This window comes from Suillus plorans (genome assembly GCF_016647745.1).
Source record: "Suillus plorans strain S12 chromosome Unknown HD556scaffold_99, whole genome shotgun sequence".
Lineage (NCBI taxonomy): Eukaryota > Fungi > Basidiomycota > Agaricomycetes > Boletales > Suillaceae > Suillus > Suillus plorans.
In genome coordinates, this window is record NW_024537483.1 from 96513 (window position 1) to 117224 (window position 20712).

At 49.4% G+C, this 20712-nt stretch overlaps 5 protein-coding genes across 5 annotated transcripts; 4 read left to right on the forward strand and 1 right to left on the reverse strand.

The window, feature by feature from the left end:
• Positions 1–426: 426 nt before the first annotated feature.
• On the forward strand, positions 427–3098 carry HD556DRAFT_1417801 (carboxypeptidase S). Its single transcript, XM_041304389.1, has 12 exons — positions 427–891; positions 942–1040; positions 1091–1321; positions 1375–1468; positions 1515–1590; positions 1641–1765; positions 1811–2060; positions 2113–2194; positions 2245–2540; positions 2590–2598; positions 2653–2748; positions 2810–3098. Exons 1-12 carry the CDS (start codon positions 485–487, stop codon positions 2893–2895), a joined length of 1851 nt encoding a protein of 616 aa, XP_041153507.1. The 5' UTR covers positions 427–484; the 3' UTR covers positions 2896–3098.
• A 257-nt stretch (positions 3099–3355) lies between these two features.
• Positions 3356–11078, forward strand: HD556DRAFT_1073560 (acetyl-CoA carboxylase). The gene is made up of 13 exons (XM_041296068.1): positions 3356–3508; positions 3564–3646; positions 3740–3758; positions 3808–4452; positions 4504–4749; positions 4806–5905; positions 5962–6812; positions 6863–7009; positions 7058–7161; positions 7218–7386; positions 7439–10291; positions 10339–10751; positions 10806–11078. The coding sequence occupies exons 1-13, from the start codon at positions 3469–3471 to the stop codon at positions 10826–10828; spliced, it is 6693 nt and encodes a 2230-aa protein (XP_041153508.1). The 5' UTR covers positions 3356–3468; the 3' UTR covers positions 10829–11078.
• Positions 11036–14851, reverse strand: HD556DRAFT_1531241 (armadillo-type protein). The gene is made up of 4 exons (XM_041309490.1): positions 12211–14851; positions 12082–12159; positions 11367–12028; positions 11036–11306 (listed from the first exon to the last, which is right to left on the reverse strand). The coding sequence occupies exons 1-4, from the start codon at positions 14807–14809 to the stop codon at positions 11175–11177; spliced, it is 3471 nt and encodes a 1156-aa protein (XP_041153509.1). The 5' UTR covers positions 14810–14851; the 3' UTR covers positions 11036–11174.
• A 93-nt stretch (positions 14852–14944) lies between these two features.
• HD556DRAFT_1417812 (uncharacterized protein) lies at positions 14945–16977 on the forward strand. The gene is made up of 2 exons (XM_041304390.1): positions 14945–15190; positions 15250–16977. Exons 1-2 carry the CDS (start codon positions 14966–14968, stop codon positions 16657–16659), a joined length of 1635 nt encoding a protein of 544 aa, XP_041153510.1. The 5' UTR covers positions 14945–14965; the 3' UTR covers positions 16660–16977.
• A 298-nt stretch (positions 16978–17275) lies between these two features.
• HD556DRAFT_1313805 (uncharacterized protein) lies at positions 17276–19449 on the forward strand (the record flags this gene model as incomplete). Its single annotated transcript, XM_041300850.1, has 3 exons — positions 17276–17566; positions 17626–19162; positions 19229–19449. The coding sequence occupies 3 exons, from the start codon at positions 17276–17278 to the stop codon at positions 19447–19449; spliced, it is 2049 nt and encodes a 682-aa protein (XP_041153511.1).
• Positions 19450–20712: the final 1263 nt, after the last annotated feature.

Consider the following 20712-nt stretch of genomic DNA (forward strand, 5'->3'; position numbering starts at 1 on the left):
ACGGTTTAGGACCTGATATGGATTCCCTCCTTTTTGATTTGTTATCGAGCTATGCTCCATTCTATGTTAGCCTACGGGAAGCCATCCAATATCTAATATTATGCTGCGAGGTAATGAAGAACACATTTGATGTTTCGACTTAAGTTGCATATTTGACACTTCCGATCCAGTGAATACCTTCTGAACCCAGCGTGCTCGCCGTTGTTCACCTTCTCAATCCTCCGGGTGCTTAATGGCATGTCCAATCGGAAGGTTTCGCACCCACGGTGTCACAACCAAATAAAATGTTTGATATACAACTGACCTGCTTGCTAATACTAATCATCTTATGGGCAACAAGAACTGATCGTGCATTACCAATTCGCTCGGGCCGCGGCCCGTGACACTCGTGTGACGTCATGTGCACTAGTGTGCATACACCTTATCTTATGATTTTGTCGTCTGCAAGTCTCACGGCAGGAAAGTCGAATCTCTTCCTATCTTCATGGGTCAAACAACACAGACAGAACGAGAGCCCTTCTCTGATGAAAAGGCACCTTCCACTGTCCAAAACATACATTGGACAGCCAATGAAGATCCAGAGTTTGTACGGCATGCAACTCAAAACTACAAGCGTCGACGCAGTGCTTTACGGTTGAAGATCCTTCATTTTGCATGTTTTTTGGGTCTTGTACTGCTCTCACATCACTTCTGGCCATATCTTACAACCAGTGCATTCCCCTCTCACGAGAGCCAGAGGCTACTCGTTATTGATGATGATATGTGTCCACAAGTCTCTGCTATCACACCTTCGAGCCACACGACACTAATCGACACTCTCGATGAGGAGTACGGAACCAAAGAGTTCAAACTAAAGGCATACGAGTCACTGGGAGGCGCCGTAAGAATTCCGTGAGTATTTTGTCTCGGGTGTCGCTTCTCCTTCATTGAAATGGCCATAGGACTGTATGCTATGACGATCTTGGCACTCCAGAAGAGGACCCGCGGTGGGAGGTATTTGATGACTTCCATACCTACATCGAACAGCGTTTCCCAAAGGTGTAAGTGGCATATATTGGTTATGCCAAAGCATTCTTAAGAGAAAAACAAGCCACGCCACTCTGCAACGCACCAAGGTTGCGACCTATGCACTTGTCTATCATTGGCAAGGAACAGACACATCTTTAAAACCACTTCTCTTGGCCGCGCATATGGATGTGGTCCCCACACTCGCTGCGACTGAAGCTAACTGGATCAACCCCCCGTTTTCGGGCTATTATGATGGTGAGTGGATTTGGGGGAGAGGCAGCTGCGACGACAAGCCTGGAGTCATCGGCATCATGTGAGTAGTAAAGAGTAGCATAAGCGTCATCGTGATGCTGAGGGTTACGATAGGACAGCCATCGAGGCTCTCTTGGAGCAAGGGTTCAAACCTACAAGAACCGTCATCTTAGCTTTTGGCATCGACGAGGAGCGTGGCGGGCAAACTGTGAGTGCGCTTTTATTTGACTGAAAATATTCCAATATCATCATAGGGAGCTGCGGCAATTGGGAAGTATCTTGTAAATACCTATGGAGAAGATTCCATCTCAATGATTGTCGATGAAGGAGGTAAGATGGCCCTTTGATTGAGTTGCAGCCGACTTCTCAAACCCATCAAGGAGGATTCTCAGACTTGAGCGGTACCATTTTTGCAACTCCCGCAGTTGCTGAGAAAGGGTACTTGGACGTTCGCGTGGACGTTCTCACACCTGGAGGGCACTCAAGTAGACCTCCTAGACACACCGTAAGCACACCACTTACACACAGTGATATGTCTCATAGTATGCAGGGCATTGGCATCCTCGCCAGCGTTGTCACTGGGCTGGAGGCAAACCCACACGTCCCGAAGCTTGCACGCGACCGAACTTACTATCAGGGTTTGCAGTGCAGGGCAAAATACGATGATGGATTCCCCTCTGAGATGCGCGAACTCGTCATCGAATCGCAGACTAGCGATGAGAAATTACATGAGCTGGAGACAAAGCTTGACGATTTCGACCCAGCATATTCTGCTTCAGCAGGTACAACTCAAGCCATCGGTAAGTAAACAAGATCATCTCACGTTGGCAGCTTGAAGGAACAGTTGATCAGACATCATCTACGGTGGCGTTAAGATTAACGCACTCCCTGAAGCCGTTTATGCCATTACAAACCACAGAATCGCAGACCACAGGTATGCGAAGGTGTATCACTATCCGGACCAATCCGCTCACAATAAACCAGCTCTGTTTCTGAACTTCAAGACCGGTTTGCGAGCATCGTCGCACCTGTCGCGGCGAAGCACAATATGTCTCTGAATGCATTTGGGAAGGAAATCGGCCTCGAGGCATCTACTACGTGGGGTCTTGTGAAGGTTTCAGATGCATTCGGCTCTGCATTAGAACCCGCACCTGTCACTCCAACTACCGGAAGTGGGCCATATGAACTACTTTCGGGTACTATCTTGTCCACGCTGAAGACCAACCTCCGTACGGACGACTTCCCTGAGTTTTCTGTCGTATCACCTGGTCTTTCCCTAGGTAGACTAGCGCGTTAATACTTCATATCGATGACTAACATGTTTCACAGGAAACACGGGTAGGTGGCGCTGATGACGAGAACACGGAGATCATCTGAACATGCGTTTTCCAGACACAAGGCACTACTGGAGCCTTACCAGACACATTTTCCGATATGGCCACCGTGGTACCACTGATGGCTATAATGGCGCGCATACCATTAATGAAGGTAAGCGTGCTGCCGCATTACCTGCTGTTTTACTCAATAACACGGCGGTCTCGATCTTTAGCCATCAGAGCAGAAGGCTTCTTGGAACAAATTCGTTTCTTTACGAGGTTGATCCTGAATGCTGACGAAACTCACCTCCTGGATTGATCTAAGCGCGGCGATGGGAATGGAATCTAGAAATAGCCCCTATGTCGCTACTCACTTTCAGGTGACTTCGCTTGTATTTGCCGCGGTAATCGCGTGTGATCAAAGTTTTTAAACGTAGTTGTAATGATTAGGTATCTTGTAAGATAGGCAGTCTCGTGTGTATGAAACAAACGAATAAACGAATTTCTCATGGAAAACTTCCGTTGGGGAGGTTACATAAACGTCAGTGTGCCCGCACTCCTGTAGCAGATCTTACAAAAAACAACGAGAACGAGTATTGAGAACATATCGGACGACAACGCTGTTGCTGCTGCGCCGGCATATTCTGAAACCAGTTTCGAAACACTCGATAAGAAGTGAGAAGAACCATTGACACCTGAGATACTTATAATTGGTTATTACGTAACAAAGTACATACTTTTGGGGCTCAGTCAAGAAGTAAAATACTTGACAAGCCCCCATCATATCTGCCCCACTTGTCTTTCTCTTTCCTCCCATCATCATCGCCTACCTCTGGCAGCACAGTCTGCTGGCGAATTCAGTCCATCCAATAATCAATCACTGGCGGTAACGATGTCAGCTTACGATCACTCAAAAGTAGCCCACTTCATAGGTACGCGTCCTATCAATAATAAATGACGCGTTTTGGATGTTGATCTCGTTCTCAGGTGGAAATTCACTGGATAAGGCTCCCGCTGGTCGTGTCACAGACTTTGTAAAGGCTAATGGCGGTCATACAGTCATCACGAAGGTAAGCCATCTCTCGGGTTCTTTAAACTGTGTTTCATGTACTTTATCGAACCCCATTCATTGAATATGATTCTGATCAATTTTTATCTTTTAGGTACTTATTGCAAATAACGGTACGCACCAAAACAGGCCATGCTTGGAAGGCTCACTCATAATCCGCAGGCATCGCGGCGGTCAAGGAGATTCGGTCCATCCGCCAATGGAGTTACGAAACGTTCGGAACAGAGCGAGCTGTCGAGTTTACAGTTATGGCAACTCCTGAGGACCTCAAGGTAAATGCTGAGTACATCCGCATGGCGGACCAGTACATCGAGGTTCCAGGAGGATCGAACAACAACAATTATGCCAACGTTGACCTTATCATCGATGTTGCCGAACGTGCTGGCGTGCATGCCGTTTGGGCAGGATGGGGTCATGCGTCTGAAAACCCTCGACTACCTGAGAGTCTCGCTGCATCGAAGAACCGTATAGTGTTCATCGGTCCCCCAGGAAGTGCCATGAGAAGCTTGGGAGACAAGATATCAAGTACGATCGTCGCTCAAAGCGCGGATGTTCCCTGCATGGCTTGGTCGGGTACTGGTATCTCGGATACTATCATGTCAGAGCGGGGTTTTGTGACCGTTCCTGACAAAGCGTACAAGAATGCTTGTATCACAAGTGTCGAGGAGGGTCTCGCCAAGGCCGAGACTATTGGATATCCAATTATGATCAAGGCCAGTGAGGGTGGGGGAGGAAAGGGCATTCGTAAAGTCGATCATCCGGATGCGTTCAAGAATGCATTCCACGCCGTTGCAGGAGAAATTCCAGGTACCGCGTGATTTAATTCGATTTAAGTGTCTCCTAATCTACCTTCCCTAGGATCGCCCATTTTCATCATGAAGCTAGCTGGCCAAGCGCGACACTTAGAGGTTCAGTTACTCGCTGATCAGTACGGCAATGCCATCTCTTTATTCGGACGTGACTGTTCCGTTCAACGTCGCCACCAGAAGATTATCGAGGAAGCCCCCGTCACCATTGCAAAGGAAGATACCTTTGAGCAGATGGAACGTGCAGCAGTCCGGTTGGCAAAGCTAGTCGGATATGTCAGCGCAGGAACAGTTGAATGTATGCGCATCATTTTTCATGGGCCCTTTCAAATTTGCTGACTTATTCCCTTTCAGATCTCTACAGTCATGGGGAGGATGTGTTCTACTTCCTTGAGCTGAACCCTCGTTTGCAAGTCGAGCATCCGACGACCGAAATGGTTTCCGGTGTCAATTTGCCTGCTGCCCAACTACAGGTAGCCATGGGTATCCCCCTCCACAGAATCCGTCATATCCGCACTCTTTACGGCGTGGCTCCTAATGCTTCGTCCGAAATCGATTTCGACATGGTAAAGCCTGAGTCAAATCAGCTTCAGCGCAAACCGCGTCCCAAAGGTCATGTCGTTGCAGTTCGTATCACTGCCGAGAACCCTGACGCTGGATTCAAACCTTCATCTGGATCTTTGCAAGAGCTCAACTTCCGTTCCAGTACGAATGTGTGGGGTTACTTCTCCGTCAGTACTGCGGGTGGTTTGCATGAGTTCGCTGATTCTCAATTTGGTCATATTTTCGCATATGGCGAGGATCGATCCGAGAGTAGGAAGAACATGATTGTCGCGTTGAAGGAGCTCAGCATTCGTGGGGACTTCCGAACTACTGTCGAGTATCTCATCAAGCTTCTTGAGCTCGAGGCGTTCACCGAAAACACCTTCACAACTGGGTGGCTGGACACGCTTATCAGCAACAAGCTCACCGCCGAGCGTCCTGACGCTACTCTTGCTGTCGTCTGTGGTGCCGTGACGAAGGCTCATCTCGCTGCTGATGCTTGCACCAGCGAGTACAAACGCATCCTCGACAAGGGTCAGGTTCCTGCTCGTGACCTGCTCAAAACTGTCTTCGGCGTAGATTTCATCTATGAGAACACTCGGTATAACTTTACTTGCGCACGCTCCTCCAAGAATATGTGGACACTGTTCTTGAACGGTGGTCGGACCATGGTTGGTGCTCGTCCGCTGGCTGATGGTGGATTGCTTGTCATGCTCGATGGCCGGAGTCATTCCGTATATTGGAGAGAGGAAGTAGGCGCGCTGCGTCTCATGGTCGACGCAAAGACATGTTTGATTGAGCAGGAGAATGATCCCACGCAACTCAGAAGCCCGAGTCCCGGCAAGCTTGTCAGGTTCCTTGTCGATAGCGGTGATCATATTAACGCCGGCGAGACCTACGCAGAAATCGAAGTAAGTCTTCTATAGTTTAGACGTGATGTTTCAGTGCCTGAGCTAGCTGTCTCCAGGTCATGAAGATGTATATGCCACTTGTAGCTGCTGAGGACGGTATAGTCCAGTTTGTCAAGCAGCCTGGTGTCAGCCTTGAACCCGGTGACATCCTTGGCATCCTTACCCTGGATGACCCAGCTCGCGTCAAGCACGCTAAACCTTTTGAAGGCCTTCTCCCTCCTATGGGTCTTCCTGGTATCATCGGCAACAAGACTTATCAGCGTTTCGTTCGCTGCATGAGTACACTCAACGACATTCTTGAGGGCTATGACAATCAGGCTATCATGGCCTCAACCTTCAAGGACCTCGCCGAGGTGCTGCATGACCCTGAGCTTCCTTACTCTGAGGTCAACGCTATCTTATCTGCGCTTGCCGGCCGCATGCCCGCAAAACTTGAAGAGGATATCCGTGGCGCGATCGAGACCGCCAAATCGAAGAGCGACGCTCACGAGTTTCCCGCGGTGCGCATCAAGAAGGTACTCGAGCACTACATTCAGGACTCCATCTTGCCCAATGACAGGGCAATGTTCCGCATGCAACTAACTGCTTTATATGACGTCCTGGAACGCTTTATGGGTGGTATGAAGGGTCACGAGGTGCACACGATCGCCAACCTTCTTTCTGCATACGAGCAGACTGAGAAACTCTTCGGTGGAAGCATTGAGGCCCGTGTCCTCAAACTCCGAGAACAACACAAGGACGATCTCGACAAGGTTGTCGCACTTGTACTCAGTCACACAAAGGCGCAGAGCAAGTCGAAGCTAGTGTTGGCCATGCTTGACTACGTCAAGACAAGTGGTTTGCCTGTTTCGAACGCAGAAAGTCGACTTTACCAGGTCCTCAACGACCTTGCAGCTCTTGAATCCAAGTAGGGTCCTGTATTTTCTTTCGTTGTAATCACTCATCGAGAATTTTCAGGTCCTCCACCTCCGTTTCTCTTAAGGCTCGCGAGGTTCTCATTCTCGGGCAGATGCCGTCATACGAAGAGCGTCTTATTCAAATGGAGGCTATTTTGAAAGCATCGGTCTCTTCGAGCGTTTATGGCGAATCTGGCACTGCTAACAGGTAAAACAATTAATTTGATGTTGTAACTGTCGCTAACAACCTATTCAGGGCTCCATCTCCTGAAATTTTACGAGAGTTGAGCGACTCGCGTTATACTGTCTACGACGTCCTTCCTGCATTCTTCTCGCACTCCGACCCAGTTGTCACAATGGGTGCGTCTTTAACTTGATGAACTAATGCAGTAATTTTGACTTGGACCGTCTATCAGCTGCCTTCGAGGTTTATATCCGACGTGCTTACCGCGCTTACTCACTTCTATCCATTGACTACGAGGAGGGTGATGGTTCGGATGACGGCGAATTGCCGAGCGCTGCCACTTGGAGGTTTAACCTTGGTCAATCTCATTCGCCACCATCGACTCCAAGCGTCACTGCACCGTGAGTTTACCGTACAAAGGTTTCTTCATTCGACTCACTCACTTGATCATAGTGACCCTCGCCGCCAGGGCTCAGTCAGCGATTTAACCTATCTCATTAGTCGCAGCCAGTCTCAGCCTATTCGAAGTGGTGTCATTTCATCATTCTCTGACCTTGCTGCCATGGCACGAGGCTTCGAGAAGGTTGCCGACCTCCTCCCTATATTTGACGTCGACGAATTCACCCAGCGTTATGGTAACAACCAGCCGCCTAACGTGATGAATCTGGCACTCCGTATCTTTGACAAGACCGATGACGTTGCCGAAGAAACTTGGGCGGAGCAGTTGACAAAGTTCTTGAACGATCGCAATGGCGTACTCGCGAAGCGTGGCGTCCGTCGCGTCACTATTCTTATCTGCCGCCGCGGGCAATACCCGATGTACTTCACCCTTCGCAACTCCGGCGGTTCCTGGGTCGAGGAGCAAGCTATCCGTAACATTGAACCGGCTCTTGCTTTCCAGCTGGAGCTCAGCCGTTTGTCCCACTACAAACTTACACCCTGTTTCGTCGAGACCAAGCAGATTCACATCTACCATGCCGTTGCTCGGGAGAACCAACTGGACAACCGCTTCTTCATTCGCGCACTCATCCGTCCGGGACGCCTACGTGGCTCGATGAGCACCGCAGAGTACCTTGTTTCTGAAACTGATCGTCTTGTCACGAGCGTTCTCGACGCACTGGAAGTTGTCAGTGCACAACACCGCAATGCTGACGTCAACCACATCTTCATGAACTTCGTCTACAACCTCGCAGTCTCATATGAAGACGTCTTGACGGCTATCGCTGGATTCATTGAGCGACATGGAAAACGGTTATGGCGTCTCCACGTCACTGGTTCTGAAATTCGCATTGCTCTGGAAGATAGCGAGGGGAATGTTACCCCTATTCGCTGCATTATAGAGAACGTATCTGGATTTGTAGTCAACTTCCATGGTTATCAGGAGATCACAACAGACAAAGGTACCACTATCCTGAAATCCATTGGAGAAAAGGGGCCTCTCCACCTCCAGCCCGTCCACCAGCCGTACCCAACCAAAGAGTCGTTGCAACCCAAGCGTTATCAGGCGCATCTTATCGGTACCACTTATGTCTATGACTTCCCCGAGCTCTTTTCCAAAGCCTTGCACAACCTCTGGATCAAGGCTCGTGCGACTGATTCTTCCTTGAGCTCACCTAAGAACACTCTGGAGGCGAAGGAACTCGTACTTGATGAGCACGATGAACTTGCAGAAGTTGAACGTGCTCCAGGAAACAACACCTTCGGTATGGTTGCTTGGGTGTTCACTCTCAGGACGCCTGAGTATCCCAGCGGGCGCAAGGTAGTTGTGATTGCCAACGACATCACCTACAAAATTGGCTCGTTTGGTCCCATCGAAGATCAATTCTTCTACACAGTCACCAAATACGCTCGCGAACACGGCCTTCCTCGCGTTTACCTTTCTGCCAACTCTGGCGCTCGCATTGGCTTGGGAGAAGAAGTGATGAACCTCTTTTCGTGTTCCTGGAACGATGATGGGCACCCTGAGAAAGGCATCGATTACATTTACCTGACTCGGGAGAACTATCTGAAGGTTCAAGAGAAGGCTGCTGCATCTGTGCGCACAGCTGAGATAGAGGTTAACGGCGAGCTGCGCTACAAGATCACCGACATTATAGGTCTGCAGGATGGTCTCGGTGTTGAGAGTCTGAAGGGATCAGGTCTTATCGCTGGGGAAACATCACGGGCATACGACGACATCTTCACTATCACTTTGGTCACCGCTCGGTCAGTTGGAATCGGAGCTTATCTCGTGCGTCTTGGAGAACGTGCAGTGCAAGTTGAGGGCCAGCCTATCATTCTCACTGGTGCTCCAGCCCTGAACAAGGTGCTCGGACGGGAGGTATATACCTCCAACTTGCAGCTTGGAGGGACACAGATCATGTACAAGAACGGTGTATCGCATCTCACCGCTAGCAGCGACTTGGAGGGTGTCACGCACATCTTGCAGTGGCTATCATATGTTCCAGAGTCGAAGGGCGACTCCCTGCCTATTCGCGAAACCTCAGACTCTTGGGATCGCGATATCGCCTTTACGCCTCCCAAGGGTCCTTATGATCCTCGTTGGTTCATTGAAGGCAAAGAAGATGAACACACGTCGCAGTGGCTCACTGGCTTCTTCGACAAGGGATCCTTCCAGGAGACACTCGGCGGGTGGGCCCAGACTGTCGTAGTTGGCCGTGCACGCCTTGGTGGTATTCCCATGGGTGTTATTGCCGTCGAGACCCGCACAATTGAGCGCATTGTTCCCGCAGATCCTGCTAACCCAGCGTCATTTGAGCAACGAGTCATGGAGGCAGGTCAAGTCTGGTACCCCAACTCCGCCTACAAAACCGCTCAGGCCATCTTCGATTTCAATCGCGAGGGACTCCCTCTCATCATCTTCGCCAATTGGCGTGGGTTCTCCGGTGGTCAGCAGGACATGTACGACGAAGTGCTCAAACAGGGTTCAAAAATCGTTGATGGGTTGTCCGCCTACAAACAGCCTGTCTTTGTTTACATCGTCCCCAACGGTGAACTGCGCGGCGGTGCCTGGGTCGTTCTTGATCCCTCAATTAACCCGGAGAAGATGGAGATGTATGCAGATGTCGAGGCTCGTGCTGGTGTTCTCGAGCCGGAGGGTATTGTTGAGATCAAGATGCGCCGAGACAAGATCTTGACATTGATGGAGCGTCTTGACTCGACGTACGCGGAGCTTAAGCAAGCTAGCAAGGATACCAGCAAAACTGCCGAGGAGAGAGCCCAGGCAACGCAGGCATTAGCCAATAGGGAGACCTTTTTGCAGCCCACGTATAAGCAGCTTGCTTTGCTTTACGCGGACCTTCATGAGTAGGTGTTCCTCCAGCCCAGATGATCTTGGTCTGATTTATGTACAGTCGCGCTGGGCGAATGGAAGCCAAAGGTTGTGCGAAACCCGCCGTATGGAAAGACGCCCGGAGATACTTCTACTGGGCGCTTCGCGCCCGCATCGCACGCTCCAGCTTGCTCGATCAGATTGAAGAAGGCAACCCCGAGATGGAGTCCGAGGAGCGCGCCGCATTGCTGGACTCGCTTATCCCTGATCCTGACTTGTCTAACAATCGTGCTTTGGCCGAAGTCCTTGAGCAGCTCGACATCACGCCGACCTTGTCGAAACTCAAGGCTGATCATCTACTTAGCCACTTTGCGGAGGTTGCAGAGGAAGACCGCAAGGCTTCCCTAGATGGTCTTGTTCGCATCATTGACAGTCTCTCGGATGGCGAGAAGATGACGTTGCAATCCGCCATACAGAACTCTGTCCGCTTAGTCGGTAAGCTTGGTCTGGTTGTTTTGTGAGGTTAATTCTGACGCAATATGGCTCCAGGACCTCCTTCGTACTCTAATTGAACAAGACCTGCTCTGATATTTCTTGGCTGTTTTCTCCGGTTCCTACTACGGCTTTACGATACTTTTTTTCATTTGCTTAGACCATACACATAATACCTCGCATAGATGTCTACAATACGCCAGTCTGAAATGTTGTCAATCCGTTCAGCACACGATGCTACTTTACCTGAATCCAATTGAACTGAATAGTAGTCATGAACAACAAATGACACGAAATATCAGGTGCTCGACGCAATGTTGATTGATCAAAGGACCCATCATTCCATTATTGCACTTAGATCTACACAAGGCATGGTAATAAAAACATAAGTAACTCGGTGCCTAATCATACAGCATTCGACGTTGTTTAGAGGAACATCTGCAGTGGATGCCTGTCATATACATTTTGTCCTTCGCTGAGCTCACCCAGGTCGGGATAGAAGGGAACCATAGCATCCGAAGCGCCCAGGTACAATGCGTTATAGACGCGCCAGTAGACCTAGTAGCAAAGTAAATTGAATCAGTACGCAATATATAATATGCACCTGAAAAGACGCACCTCGCGGACTTTGCGTGCAGGGTGGAATAGACCTTGAAGAACGTAGCTCAAGAGGACACCGGGACCAAGACATACACGCATTGCTTCGATTGCATCCATGACAGCGCCAATGACGTGCGGCGACGTTTCAAAACAGTTAGGCCAGACAAGATTCATCAGGTGCATCATAGAGTCTTCGCAGCCCATGCCCGCAACACCAAGTGCGATGTGCTTCACGATGACGCTAGCAGTTTGACGATGAACAAGGTCGCGATCTGTGAGAGCATCTTCAAGCATGGTGACCACGGAGTCACAGTAGTACGCTGATTGGGGACCAATATATTCGAAGACGAATGTGAGGGCTTTGAGACAACCGGTGCGCACGTTGAGCTCCGCTGTCCGGTATTCATTCAAGATGGCAGGGATACACGTGAAGGGACCACAAGTCTCAGCGACGATGGCGATGGCGACAGTGCTACAAACACGACTTTGACGTTCTTGCACACGCAAGTTGGTGAGAAGAACCGAGAGAACATCCTGAGGACCCAAGGACTTCGCGATATATCCGAAGGAGTTGACAGCAGCACGCCGAATACCTTTCTTGTGTGCCTTCAATAAATCCAGTAGCTCGAAACAGATGCGCATCCACTCTCGTGCCGGCACGAATTCTGCCCCACGGTCAGCTGGTTGAAAAATAAGTTAGCGAATGAAATGAATACATCACATCGACACTAACCAATACGACCAATCAAGTTGATAGATGCCTCCTGCACCTTCTCATGACGATTACGAAGGATAGGCGTCATTCGAGGCACTAATAACAGGTATTAGCAATCAATGTTACAACATAGTAAAAGTAACTCACAAAGATCCTTGACCGGCGGATTCATCTGCGTCATACCAACAACATTAGCAATTGCTCCCTCTGCAGCAATGATACTACCGAGAGTGTCGGGATATTCTTCACCAAGCTGCTCGAAAAGAACGAGGCCCAGCTTGCTGAGAAGTTGGTCTTCACCGCACTGCTTTATTACGACAGCCAGCCTCGTCGTGAGATCTGCAGCTTGTTGCCGGACCTTAGCGCTTTTGTTATTGAGCCGCCAGAGCACGGTAGAGACAATCTGCGTGAGATAGGGCTTGACACGAATACCAAGGGCATTGACCACTGTACCGAAGCCATCAAGCATGACTTGATCCTCGGTGGTCTGTTCCTGGAAGGAGTAGATGATGCCGTCAACGAGACGGACCTCGAGCCGCTCGTCAATATCTGAAGCACCGAGCATGGCGACGACTTTGGTAATTGTCTCCATGACCATCTTTCGGTAAGGCTCAGCTTCATCCTTCAGCTCATTCACAACTCTGCCGACTATCTCGGACACCCCAGCCTTCTGCGCCAGCTCGACAGTCGTTTCTACAACCTGCCGGTAGTTTCGCCTATCAAGCGCCATACGGCGAACCCAGAACGCCCTGAAGAAGTCGGGTAGAATATCCTGCTTGATATATTGAGGAGTGACACCCTCAGTGGCTGCGCATTGCTTGACCACCTTGAGGACGATCTTCTTCATCTCTTCGTCAGAGGTTTGGAATTCACGAATGAGAATGACTGTGACTTCCTTGGTGTAGTAGGATGCGTACTCGGGGTCCATGAGGGGAATAATGAAGCCGATGGCCTTCAAGAAGGCAGCAAGGCCCTTGCCACGATGCAGACGAATACCGAGCCAAAGTGGCTTCAGCACCTCATCGAAGGACTCGATACCGTAGGGCGCAGCTGCTTCAGCAAGGGCGGCAAGACCGAGTGCAGTCATGGTCCGCACTTTCTGCTGCTCATCCTGCAGACCGTGAGCAATGCAGGCCACGAGATTGCGAAGATGGGGCAAGACGGCGCAACCCATCATGATAGCGATCTGTTGCACGATACGGATACCGGTATGCCGCGCCTGCCACGATTTCTTACTGCGACATACGGCCTTCAGGAAAGGCAAGAGCGAGGGGATACCGAGCGCGGAGGCAACGACAGAGAATGCACGAGCGGTGGTGTTACGAACGTACTCGTCGGCGTGGTCAATGTCAGGACGCATAGTGGATATCATGTGTGCGAGACCGGCAGCCTTGGAAAGGTTGGATATAATCTCCCGACCCTCCACACGAGCATAGTAATCCTCATCAATGAGGAGCGGCTCAATGACAACGAGAATTTTGTGAACGTACGGACGGACAAGGTCATCGAGCTTGTAGAGGACACGATCGATAACCTTCACAAGTAGGTGGCGCTCTTGATCCTCGAGAGTACGTTCCATGAGCAAGGGAAGGATCTTGTCAAAAAGAGGACCGGCACCAAACTCGCGGGCCTTGTCAGTGATTTGACGGAGGGCAGTTTTTCGTACAGGAGGAGTACCGTTTTTTATCTTCAAAAGTAAACGCATGATTTTGCGCTCCTTCATCTCATCCACTGAAAGCTCCGTTTCGTCTTCCTCCTTAAGAATCTTGGCGAAGTACTGAGCATCCTCGGCCTTGAAAAATGCAAGACTACCGACACCAGGTATTTCGGTGGGAAGTTCAGGCGCGAGGCCGGCGGCGGCAGCCACTGCTGCAGCGTCTGAACCCTCCTGGATATGGAAGCCACCTACTTCTGTGACCGGTGCACCCATAAGCTTGCGGGGAGCTACCATTGGTGCATACCCAGGGGGAGGAGTAACAATAGCATACCCGGTAGCCGGCAAGATAGCATCCAACTCCTCATCACTGAGATAACGATTATGTTTATCCTCCTGCATGATACCCGGCGCATTCATTATTATCTGCGTCATTGGGGCTTCCGGAATGACAGCAGCTTGATCCCAGCGAGATTTCTTAGGTGTCTCACCGACAGCCTCTGCCGGAGTAGCGTCCCAGCGAGAACGACGCTTTTTCGGCGCAGATGCTTCCAAAGCTTCTTTCGACCATTCGTTCTTATCAGTCTTATTAGGGTCAACATTCTCGTCCGCAGGCTCGGGAACGTCCCATCTCCGTTTACGTTTGGTCCCAGAAGTAGCTTCACGAGAGTTCGCGAGCTCCCTTGCAGCGGCAAGCTCCATGGCGACATCCTCGAGTTCGGCACGAGGAGGGGTCTTGTCGAGGTCCATTTTCATCTTTCCCTCTTCTCTTTCCTGCCTCTCTTTCTCTTCAATCGCCCGCCTGACTCTTGCTTCCTCTTGCTCCAACCTAGCCAGTCTCATCGCCTCTTTGTATCCTCCTTCCACCTCCATACCATCTTCAACGGGTTTAAAAGCATCTGCACTCTCCTGAGCAACACGACTGAAGCGACGGTTGTGGTAGTCGGACTGCCGTGCCGCAATCTGACGTTTTGAGGCTGTTTCTGCGAATGGATCAAAATTCTCTTCTTCCGCAAGATCTGCAAACTCCTGTAATATTTCCCTTGGTGCGGTAAACGAGTCGACGAGTCTTGGAGAGTTGGGAGCTGACATGGTGGAGGGTGCTGGTGGTGCAGAACAAAGTCGTGAACATCGTGACCGACAGCGAGCTGAGTATGAATAATCCCAGTCGCAAGCAAGACCAAATAAATATACCAAATGGTATCAGTCAGGGACTAGCTGACTAGGCCTTGACTCCTTGTTGGCAAAATGCACAGATTATTCCTCGTGCATGAACTACTCGTGATAATTTGTGAGCATCTGTATGATGAAGACGATATCCCAAATGCTTCCAAAGAGGCTCTAGCACGTCTTGCCAGAACCTGTAAGGCCTTTCATGCGGTGGCATTGAATGCTCTCTGGTCAAATCTCGACGGCGTTGCGCCCCTAATCCAATGCTTGCCTGCAGAAGTCACTCGATTGTATTGGCGTCTGGTATGTCGTTTGTTGTTTACAGTAGTATTCAATTCATCGAGTATTTATCATCTCCTTAGCCTCTAGGTACAGCAGTGGTTGGTATTGAACGGGCACCTCGAAAAGCAGAATGGGACATCATTCAACGCTATGCTAGTCGTGTTCAGCGTCTGCGTGTCTTAAACCCCCTTCGTCCTGTAGAACCATCCGTCATCTTTACACTTTCCCGTCCACCTACTGGCACGTCCCCACTATTCCCGAATCTACGCTCGCTCGTCTGGAATGACAGTAGACCCCAAACTATGGGCTTCTTACAAACTCTATGTGGACCCCTTCTGACATCCCTTAAGTTTGATTGTTCGAGTACTGGAACTGCTCGGTGGGATGCGGCTGCATCTGCTATATGGAATGCTGTTCCCGCCACTTGCCCTGCTGTCAAAGTCATCACCCTTCCCTCCAGTCTCCCCGGTTTTCTAATTCCAAACATGCTTCGCACATGGAACCACCTCGAGGAAGTCACATGTGGTGAAATCGATATTGTCATCTTTCGTCATCTCGCCAAACAAACCTACTTACGCAAACTTGCATTTACATTATCACAATCCATCTCTCAAGATGTGACAGACCACCCTCTATCTCCGCATACTTTTTCGCGCCTCCGTGAACTGGAAGTTCATGCAGCTGAACTACCTTCCTTGATCGACTTCATGCAGAAACTAGAGATACATCCCATATGTATCCGTGGTCGAGTGGATGCTGGTCCAACCCCTTGCGACATGGGAGTATTTTTTGCCTTTCTCACGGAGCATTACGTGGGAGTCAAGCTGGAGAATATCTCATTGCAGAGTCTGCCTGGTATACGAATGCTCTCTGTGGCTCAACCCCCGCCGCTGTCACCTACTGGTAATCGTTCTAACGGACAGCCATCCCACACCAGCATTCATGGCAGTAATTTCATGCCTCTCGCCCAGTTTGGTAGCATCGACACCTTGGTGATTGACGTGAATTGCAGTATACATCTCACAGACGAAGATCTGGCATCCTTGGCGGCTGCATGGCCTCACCTCCGGATCTTGAGTATCAACAAAATGCATGGTTGGGTCGTAAAATCTGACATCACCCAAATTGGCTTGCTTGAGATGCTTCAATGTTGCCCCAAACTCCATACTCTTTGCATTGCAATCGATACCGACACGTTTACAGAGGTGCCTTTGGATCGCCCAGGAGGTGGAGTCCAAAATATGAATATCCGGACACTTGCTTTTGCAGACTCGGTTATCCAACTTCACGCAACTACCGCAGTCGCTGCATTCTTGTCCGATATATTCCCCAGGCTCAATGAGGTTACAGCTTGGAAGTCGGATCGAATGCGTACCCGACGGGACGCGGACCCGATAGTGCACGCCACTCGTTGGGAAGGCGTTTCTCAGCAAATCAGGGGAATGATCAGAATTCGACAACAGGAAAGGAGGTGGCGCCGCAACGAATAAAACAGGTGCATTTTTTGTTCAAGATTTTGTACATTGATTAACTTGGCCATCAATGGATGCCGACTTTCCCAGTTCGATGTTCATGATTTTCTAGGGAACGGTTGGCTACCAGGTCTTACTTATTCGAAGTACAGTGCAGGAGCTCTGATCTTTCGCTCGGTATGTATGAGGGTGGAAGTATGGCGGTTCCGGAATAAACAATCATTGAAGGCTGGGTCGATTAACATTCAGTATTTGACCTAATCTCGGAGTGATCGGGTGGTCTTCAAAATTTTTGTATCATAATCGAACACGGAAATGTGATGATATTTTGTCTAATCTCCCGCAGGCCATGATCATGATGGTCTTACCAGTGCGTGAACAGCGAATTCTGCCACTGAATCTGAAGGCGTAAATGAATGTGAGAGTGCGTATATGATGCATATATATATCTCATATAAGAGCTATATAAATAAACATCGAGGTCCTTACCTTAAATTCCTTACGCGAGAAATCACGAAAACCCTTTTTCCTACAACTCTACTACTACTTACTCTACTAGTTCCTGACGGACTTTCGGGGTCCATCTGTTTCTTGCACCGCCTCAATATTCAACACTCAAGCTGGTGCACAGGAAATGGATTCAGAGGGAGCCAGTGACATCTTTCAATACGTGTCGCATTCGCCACCACAACGCGCGCGAATGCACAGACTTTTCCTTATCCAAGAGCTTCTTTATATCATATGTGAACATGTGCAGAACGACCACACAGGCAGTATTGCCGCAGGAAGAACTCTTGCTTCTCTTGCTAGAACCTCCAAGGTCTTCCATCATGTGGCCACCAGAGTTCTATGGTCGCGACTGGACGGACTCGCACCATTACTACAACCCTTGGCCTCCGACCTGACTTTCACCGCAGAAACCGCGGTAAGCTCTTTGCCCTGGATCACTATGACAGGTGATCCGAACTTCGAGAACTTATGTAGACATGGCCACAACCCGTGTCAAAGCTTAGGAGGCCACTCAAAATGGCAGAATGGGAGGTGCTTCGCGGCCTTGCACGTCGTGTCGAGCACCTATGTGTCCATAACCCTGCTCGGCCAGTAGATGTCTCAGTCGTTCTCTCTCTCTGCCACCCCCCAACCAACTCGCCTTTGTTTCCAAATTTGAAATCAATCATCTGGAATGACGAAAGAGCTGAGACTTTCTCGTTCATTCGCACGCTTTCAGGGCCCACAGTTACTTCCCTGGCGATAACCATCACAAATAATAGTCGTAAATGGCATATACCAGAGCTCAGCATATTGGCTTCGCTGCCCTACGTTTGTCCCAACGTCACAGAAGTGACTCTGCCCACCGACACTTTTCCCTCTCTATCGGAAGCCCTTTGCGCGTGGAATAATCTCAAAGAGATCAAATGTGGAGCAATTGAGGGTAACGCACTTTTACATCTCGCCAAACAACCAGCTCTTCGCAAGCTTTCATTCAATATAATCAACAACGCAGGACTCGGACTGGACTCGTCTTTGCCTTCAGGGGCATTTTCATGTGTCCGCGACTTCGAGATCCACGCAGCAAATATGTCTTTCTTAGACCCATTCTTCAACAGGCTTGGAGGATCGCCCGCTTCTATGCACGTGCTAGTGGACATCAATCCGCCACCCACCAGTATTACTTCACTTTTTACTGCTCTGAGGCGTTTCTCGAGTACTCATTTGCAAGATCTGAGCCTGCGATTGAAGACCCCGCCAAGTCCTCGGGTCTTACCATCACATCCCCTGCAGCTATTCGGCTATCCACAACTCCAAGCTAATGTAGGACCTTATATGGCGCCACCCAATATAAATCTGATGGGCTATCCAATCAGTGTGGGCTACCAGCCTCCGCTGGCCCCGAATGGATTTCATGTTCTGCCTTTGGGTGGCGTTTCTACTTCGGGTGGCATTTCGACTTCCGGACTTGCATGTCACACTTTCACTTTGGGTGACTTCATACCCCTTACCTGCTTTGAGAGCCTGGGCAGGATAGACATCGATATCAATCACAGTATCCACCTCGATGATGACGACCTCCAGTCGCTGGTCTCTGCATGGCCCCACCTCTATTCCTTCTCCCTCAACGACACAGCTGGATGGCGCGCCAAGTCTGGCATCACTCAGATAGGCCTCATCGCGATGCTTGACTGTTGTCCCGAGCTTCAAAAGCTTTGTATTGCTTTGAACACAGATGCGTTCCTAGAGGTGCCATCAGACCGTGAAGGGATAGAAAACACAGCCATGCGAACCATAGGTCTCGCTGACTCCCTGATCGAGGCGTGCGCCACTGTAGCAGTCGCAGCGTTTCTCTCCGACATCTTTCCGAACCTTACCACCATCGTCGCATGGGATTCGGTAGTGATGAGTCGGCGCCTTAATGCAGGGATCTATGCTGAGCGGTGGAAGCATGTTTCTGAGCAGGTGCACGGGATGAACAAGGTTCGGGCGCAGGAAAGGAAATGGTGGTTGACTGACGATGAAGGCGAAAGTGAGGCGTGTAATATATCTCAGGCTTGACGCATGGTATTCCAAAACGCATCGACTTGTGTCAGAGGATATGGTTCTTATGAGACTAATGGGTTTGAGCAGCTGCTGAGGCCAAAGCTCTCCATTGGCCTGGAACATCTGATGGTTTCCGTTAAACGGCTTGATACTTACCACGGTACATATTTGCAATCACAGTACAAGTGCTTAGGCCTAGGTATCACACGTGAAGAAGTACAGACAGGCTCGACACAATATTCTATTAGGAAATCAAAGACTGCGCGTGGATAGATGGGTAGTAAGGATATAGGAATCGTGGTTATCATCCTGGATAGGAGTGGTGAAAATGCCAGTGCCAATAGATTTGTGCAGGTTAAGCGTCAGTCGACATACAAGAGTCACGGATATACTGGAGAGCGATGTAAAAATAAATTCATTTTTATCGCACGTTGAACTACTCACCAACTGGTAAATGTGGCGAGACTGAATTTGTTGATACCCTTGCCAACTGTCAAGAACTAGTCACAAAATACGGCTGGGTGCTCACTGTACCGCACTAAATCAATGTGTAAGCGTGCGACTCGACTAGTATCTCATTGGCCAACTCACGTAGAACATCACGATGTTCAGTATATTAGATAGTGTCATCGCTCTGAAGGAACACGGATCAGATCCACTACATAGAATCACAATTTTACTCAGCAACCTCACCCGAAATACATCGCACCTGCGTTCGCTTAGATCAGTATTTCCAGTACAGATACAACGGAAATTTTACCATCTTGGAATATGATGTCAACGGTGTTTTTCCTGGACATTATCAGATACGGTGACCGCAGCATTCCTCTAATTTTGAAAATCCTGGACAATGTGAGGACAAAGATGAGTAATTCGTAGGCAAATAGAGCCACCCATGCCAGCCCAGGATCTGTAATCGGATAAAATCATGAAATCATGGTTCATACAAATCTGACTCGCGTTTACTGACTGACTGGCCTGAAACGATGTTTTGAGCAGGTGTGCAGAATGGTGAAGAAGATGACGTACGTCACTGTTACATCTGATTCGTAGCAGATAACTCCTGGCGTGACGATCACAGTGCTTGAAAAATGTCCAAATATTCCCGCCTTGAAACCGTTAGTGCTCTCAGAGTAGAACGTTATGTGTGAACACGCACAGAAGCTACTCCTGCAAGAGTAATAACGGCCACTACCATCCAAATCAGCAGATGCTTGCTACGGCCGTAGAGAGCATAAGTCCGAAGACCCAATATGACTTGAAATTTCAGTATATGTAGCTCTCGCCATGAAAATAAACTCACGGCAAACGATGAATTGTTGACAAAAAATGAGGAGTTCTCTGGACAGCAAATATTTCGGACAGCTATGTTCCGTTAAGTAAAACAAGAAAAATTAGAGCACCAAAGTTGAAACCTCTGCGGAAGTAAGTTGTGAGCCCGTCAGTTTGGCATACGCGCAATGAAATTATCGAACCTCTTTTGGAACAGGCAGGAAATTGATCAATAAACCATACATATTTCCGAGCAGAGCGACA

Excerpts from the sequence above, each read along its gene's own strand:
- HD556DRAFT_1417801 (XM_041304389.1), top strand. The coding sequence starts at position 485 with ATGGGTCAAACAACACAGACAGAACGAGAGCCCTTCTCTGATGAAAAG. Across the intron at positions 892-941 it reads GGAGGCGCCGTAAGAATTCC|GACTGTATGCTATGACGATC; the intron begins GTGAGTATTTTG and ends AAATGGCCATAG. Across the intron at positions 1,041-1,090 it reads GAACAGCGTTTCCCAAAGGT|CCACGCCACTCTGCAACGCA; the intron begins GTAAGTGGCATA and ends GAGAAAAACAAG.
- HD556DRAFT_1073560 (XM_041296068.1), top strand. The coding sequence starts at position 3,469 with ATGTCAGCTTACGATCACTCAAAAGTAGCCCACTTCATAG. Across the intron at positions 7,162-7,217 it reads CGACCCAGTTGTCACAATGG|CTGCCTTCGAGGTTTATATC; the intron begins GTGCGTCTTTAA and ends ACCGTCTATCAG. Across the intron at positions 10,292-10,338 it reads CTTTACGCGGACCTTCATGA|TCGCGCTGGGCGAATGGAAG; the intron begins GTAGGTGTTCCT and ends ATTTATGTACAG.
- HD556DRAFT_1531241 (XM_041309490.1), bottom strand. The coding sequence starts at position 14,809 with ATGTCAGCTCCCAACTCTCCAAGACTCGTCGACTCGTTTACCGCACCA. Across the intron at positions 12,029-12,081 it reads CAACTTGATTGGTCGTATTG|CTGACCGTGGGGCAGAATTC; the intron begins GTTAGTGTCGAT and ends TTTTTCAACCAG. Across the intron at positions 11,307-11,366 it reads CTGCACGCAAAGTCCGCGAG|GTCTACTGGCGCGTCTATAA; the intron begins GTGCGTCTTTTC and ends CTTTGCTACTAG.
- HD556DRAFT_1417812 (XM_041304390.1), top strand. The coding sequence starts at position 14,966 with ATGCACAGATTATTCCTCGTGCATGAACTACTCGTGATAATTTGTGAG. Across the intron at positions 15,191-15,249 it reads CTCGATTGTATTGGCGTCTG|CCTCTAGGTACAGCAGTGGT; the intron begins GTATGTCGTTTG and ends TCATCTCCTTAG.